Genomic DNA, 5,171 nt, shown 5'->3' with positions numbered 1-5,171 from the left:
TGATGATGATGATGATGTTGATGATGATGATGTTGATGATGGTGATGATGATGATGATGGTGATGATGATGATGAGGATGTTGTTGATGATCTTGATGATCTTGATGATGATGATGATGATGTTGATGATGATGATGATGATGATGATGATGTTGATGATGATGATGTTGATGATGATGATGATGATGATGAAAGCCAACTGGATACACAATGCGTGAGAAACAGGCTTGTTCGCAAATAAAAATGGGCTGAACATACCCCTTAATGACACAAGTACATCCGAATTGGACTGAATTGCCTAATATACATTCAATAAAGTGCTTTTGAACGAAATACAACTATGGGCGCTGATTGTGCAAAAATTTATTCCATGGATAGGAATAAGGGTTTTAGTCAATCATCCTTTTACTGGACAGTGCAGTCCCCTTCTTCCATGAAAATAAAGAATTTCTAGCAAGATAAATAACCCTTTTTAAAATTGTGTTACTTGTGATTGCTACCTCACTGCTTTTCCTGGGTTTATTTTGATTCGAGCGGTTTTGATTATGGATATCCATTGATGAGAGACGGTCTAGTGAACTTGTTTTGCGCCGGTTCTTCAGAGCAATGTGATGCAAGACGAATGGACGGTTGTCGACTCCACAGCCTCGATATTCCACGGTTAAGGTCTAAAAACAACAGTCCAATCTTAAAACTGATAGGTGAGTAGGAATTCGAAATACCCGGTTGGTACGTGGTAAGTCATCTCGTTCTTGTGAATCTGGAACAAACAAACATTGACGCCCCTTTTTATTCTGCGTCTTTCCGTATGGTACAAAATTTGCCTATTCCATCGGGGTATGTTAATGAAGTCCCGCGGAAGATAGTTTAAGCCGGTTGTAGGCTCCCCTGGGTACCCCTCACCCATCCAAGCCAAAGGAATGAGGCCGGAAGTAAGTTAGAAGGTAAAATCCTACCAGAATGGATAGGCCCAACTTTTCGCCTGGTCACATCACGAAGTCACTGGTGTTTAGTTCATGCAATTGATGACCTGAACACAGACCTATATGTAATTCAGGACAACCAGTACATCATCCATTTGTTTTTTCACACAGCGCAGCATTTGTATTATTCTGCCGGTGGTTACAACCGTTCCTCTTCTGTAACGATGTTTCGTGATGCATGAACGGCACGAGTGTCAGGATAACCTGAACTGCTGAACGAACACAGGCTGTGGAGATCACGCGAAGTTTCCATCCGACACACGTTCAACAAACTACAATGTGTCAAGTCATTCAAATCTTTCCAATCGATTGGAGATTCTGTGGATAATTCCCAGGTATTTACGCTTTGACCATTGATAGAATCAGCGTATAGACTGAACAGCATCCACATGATGGGTAATTTTGTTCTCCAGCTGGGCGAGACTACCCTTCGGCAGTTACGGTACCTTTGTTCCATCAACAATTAGTAGAATTCTTCACAATACATACTAATAAATAATGTGTAAATGAGTGAGTTTCGATCTTGGGCGTGTGACGGAAAGTTTTGTTTAAAACCATTCACTGACAGCTGTAACGAGTGAGTAGGCCTCTCTACTGCAGGTTTCCGAAGGTTTTATCGAACCACCATTTGCAAGGGAGCCTTGATTCGATTACACATCCTTACGTTTGAGTCATGAACTTCCTCCATATTATCTACCTAAGTAGGTCTTGCAAATGCGCTCAGTTGAAAACGGTATTCTGGTGCAGGTAGTCCTTAAATCATGTAAACAAATGGACACCGATTTTTGTTTACCGTACGTGCCGAAAAGAACGGTTGGTCGTTTGTTTACAGGCTAGCCTATGTATTCGTCAGATGATTGTACACTTCGTTTGTGAACGAGCAGTTTGTGTGTGTGTGTGTTCACCCAAGGAACGATTGTCTTGTTTAAGACCAATCCTGGTGAAAAAGATTCCAGTCGAAATTTTCAAACGAATGTTGTACCACTGGATCAACAGATGCGCATTTCCATAGAAGGTATGGAGCATTGGGCTTGGTCACACTTCTTATAGGAAGCTGCAGGCATTCGGTGGGATACACCTTGATTTGATGTGATACAGAAGGTTCTTCCAGCCATGGGGGAGGCGGTAGGTTGGGTTCACTCCAAGTAGGCAGTTCCTCCGGCGGTTCGGGCAGTGGAGATGATGCAGCCGAATCGTCCTTTTCATCAGTCACAGCGATTTTCTTTCCCAGGCCGACACGTTTTTTGGTTTCTTCTTCCGGGGCACGTAGTAGGATTGCTTCAACGAGAAATACTGGATCGTCTTCCTCCTCTTCCGTCTCGTGTACTGAATGTAATGATGACCGACTCATGACTCTTTCCACTACCGATGATAATTCTATGTGGGCTTTGAAGCCCGTTACTACAACTAGTGTGTGCTCTCGGCTGTGTAGAACTAGTCTAGTTTGATGCATTGATTCTGCCCAAATTTGTACAACTTCGCCAGCTGGATAAAGCCAGGATAATAGCGTGTAAGATTTTGTATAGACTGTTCCATAAATGAGCCGACTTATGAGCTGTCTTGTTGAAAATGTGTTCGGACTGCAGTTTTGCCAGTTTGTGACACAGCCTTGTTTCTCGGAACAGTGGAAAAGATTGTTGTAACCAGTAGAACAATGCACCTGTGAGCCTTGCACATCTTTGCACATTGTATCCGCATCGTCCATGCGATAAGGTTGATTTAGGAACCGGAGCATGGAAGACAGTTTTCCCACGTTCTCATTATATAGAATGTTGCAATTTGAGTTTTGGTCTGTTCCTCCGTCGCACCAGCTCTCGACTGGTAATCCCTTTGTTCTTAGGCTGACTTGCAAGCTCACCTTTGGTGAAACGCTCTTCTCTGTATTGATCATATCAGAGGCTACTGTTCGGCTCGGGCTTGCGATCGGTTGTTCCGCCTCTATGTCACCAGAGGCTGCTTCACTAAAATATTGATTCACATAGGGTGTGGGGATTCTTTCTTCTTGTTGTGGTTCTTCACAGAAGGTCGTTGTAGCAAGCATGCCCACTGGATGATTTTCAACTCTCATGGTTGCATTTGTGTTGTGATAAGCTTGTTGAGCGACAGGCAATGGCCTGTCACCCTCCAGGATGGTTCCTGAATGTTTTCTGGAGGTTGCCGGCGACCGCGACTCAGCAGAATTAGGATTCGTGATATCTGGGAGATTAGTTCCTAAAAGCGTTTGAAGTTGGTCCAAATAAGAAGAAATAACGTTGTAAAGATTCTCAGTGCCCTGTGTGCTTGAAGCGTTACCGTACAGTTTGTTTATGTTTGTTCGAACTTTAAGGTACCACATACATACCTTGGCGACAATAGTTTCCAGTTCGGAATGGTAGCTATCCGCATCGTGGGAGAGCTTTTTTCCAGCATATAATTTAGTTGTATCTTGAAACTGGGTTTTGCTCTTGGAATTTTCCTCCATCATTACTGAATCTTCTTCGCGTGACTCCAGGTCATTCGACGCGTGTAAATGGATTCCTTTTCTTAGGGAGTTGTGTATCAGCATAGCACCGTCGCCCACTTCACCGCTTATCTTGGAGTCTTGGCTTACACTTGGAATCGCTACCGAAGCGGTATCCTGTTTGCCAATGGAACTCATGCACCCTACGCGATATCCTTTGGACTTTGCGTGGACCATAGTGTTTGCGTACAGTGGTAGCCTCCTGTCTTCACGCTGCCCACTCATCACAGTCTGATCGACGCGCACGCTACTATTCCATGGTTTCTTACTTGTAGTTGGCAAGTAGTTAGTGGATTTTCGAAAGTTATCATTCTTCCTTTCCATTCCACCACTAACATTGATACGCAAGCCAGATCTTACGGGGGCACATGAATCCCCTTGAGATATGATGATGCTTTTACGTCGGTGCATGCTGACGTCTAGATTTTCACCTCATGTTGTTTCCTGCAGCATGGTTTAGATTTGATCGATAAACATGTGGATTTAAACGCAATCCTCATCATCATCAGGTGACAGTGTGAGGGTTTCAGCATTAACCTGTTTGTTAAAATAGGCAGGATTATTTCCACAAGTTGGCAGCCACCTTACTGGTATAAGAATCATATTGGACCTTTGGCCTGACGACAGTGTCAATAAAAATACATAACACGACTGAGCTGCGTCTGATCAGAGAGGAATGCATCTTAGTCGCACGAATACACGTGGGGTCTGATTCTCCGTGTCCCACAAGTCGGCCAACAGACTCTTGATTTTCCACAAATACCACACGGCACATATCACATTCTCTTCCCCGAGAGCAGCCACCTCGACTGCAACGAATGAAATTGATCACGACTAGCTGATCTCACTCACCCACCACCGACGCCATAGTAAAACCAAGCAGCAGAATTTGAACAACTGGCTCTGAGAATCAATTTTTCAGTGCGGCAGATGGCATCAGTACATTATATTTGCGGGAAGTAAGGTTATCCCAGCTCTCATTCAGAGCCGATGGGGGACGTAATTAGTTCAGCCTTCAAACCAAGCAATTCAAATTTAACTATGACGGGTGATTAAACGAAATTCCAAATGAATCTCTCGTTACTATTATTCTCTAACTGAATATGCCCCGCAAGTGCCATCTCACGTTTCATTCGGCACAATATTCGAGACACAGTTATTTGAAGAACAGCATTAGTTGGAATTCTGTTAGGTCCCACGTTAACACCAAGTTTGCCTAAAAAATTAGCGTATTTTACTAATCGCGGAATGTAAATTCGACCGGAACTCGGTGACTGACTGATGAGCCCGAAGAATGGTAAAACTAGTCGTGAGCTGTCAGAGAGTTCTCAAGGAAGAAAGTGAGATATAAAATGCAGCCACTTAGCTCGAAGCAGACGAATCTCGTTCGACATGAAAAATAACAAAAAAATGATAACAACGAGAGTTGATCAGCACGGCTACAATAAATCGCCCCGATTTATACTCAAGAATACCCGCGCTGAACGCTGCTCTTGTACCACCGGTGGTGACTGTGCTGACGATGATGATAACCAAGATGATGGTCATTACCGTCTTCCTGGATGCGGATCCCGAGACGGTCCACAATGGTTAGAGGCATCGTCAGACATGGCTCAGTCGCGCCCTCAGTGGCGCTCGTGCATCCAAGCTATTGCCTCCAATGCATAGCTCCTTTTCCAACCCCCCCC

The 5,171-nt window shown here is 44.0% G+C and overlaps 3 protein-coding genes across 3 annotated transcripts in view; 1 reads left to right on the top strand and 2 right to left on the bottom strand.

The window, feature by feature from the left end:
- The window catches only part of T265_01550 (hypothetical protein), a gene marked incomplete at both ends in the record, with an annotated part of 29,522 nt that extends 27,851 nt beyond the window's left edge, over positions 1 to 1,671 (bottom strand). Inside the window, one exon of the mRNA XM_009165609.1 lies at positions 1,648 to 1,671. Within this exon, the coding sequence (XP_009163873.1) occupies positions 1,648 to 1,671 (24 nt within the window). The remainder of the gene's footprint in view (positions 1 to 1,647) is intronic.
- T265_01547 (hypothetical protein) overlaps positions 1 to 3,996 on the top strand; it is a gene marked incomplete at both ends in the record, with an annotated part of 5,700 nt that extends 1,704 nt beyond the window's left edge. The window contains 2 exons of the mRNA XM_009165606.1: positions 77 to 214; positions 3,934 to 3,996. Of these exons, the coding sequence (XP_009163870.1) occupies positions 77 to 214; positions 3,934 to 3,996 (201 nt within the window). The remainder of the gene's footprint in view (positions 1 to 76; positions 215 to 3,933) is intronic.
- On the bottom strand, positions 1,909 to 3,894 carry T265_01548 (hypothetical protein; the record flags this gene model as incomplete). The annotated part of the gene is made up of 1 exon (XM_009165607.1): positions 1,909 to 3,894. The coding sequence occupies one exon, from the start codon at positions 3,892 to 3,894 to the stop codon at positions 1,909 to 1,911; it is 1,986 nt and encodes a 661-aa protein (XP_009163871.1).
- Positions 3,997 to 5,171: the final 1,175 nt, after the last annotated feature.

This window comes from Opisthorchis viverrini (assembly GCF_000715545.1).
Source record: "Opisthorchis viverrini unplaced genomic scaffold opera_v5_17, whole genome shotgun sequence".
Classification (NCBI taxonomy): Eukaryota; Metazoa; Platyhelminthes; class Trematoda; order Opisthorchiida; family Opisthorchiidae; genus Opisthorchis; species Opisthorchis viverrini.
This window is presented reverse-complemented; position numbering and strand designations above follow the sequence as displayed.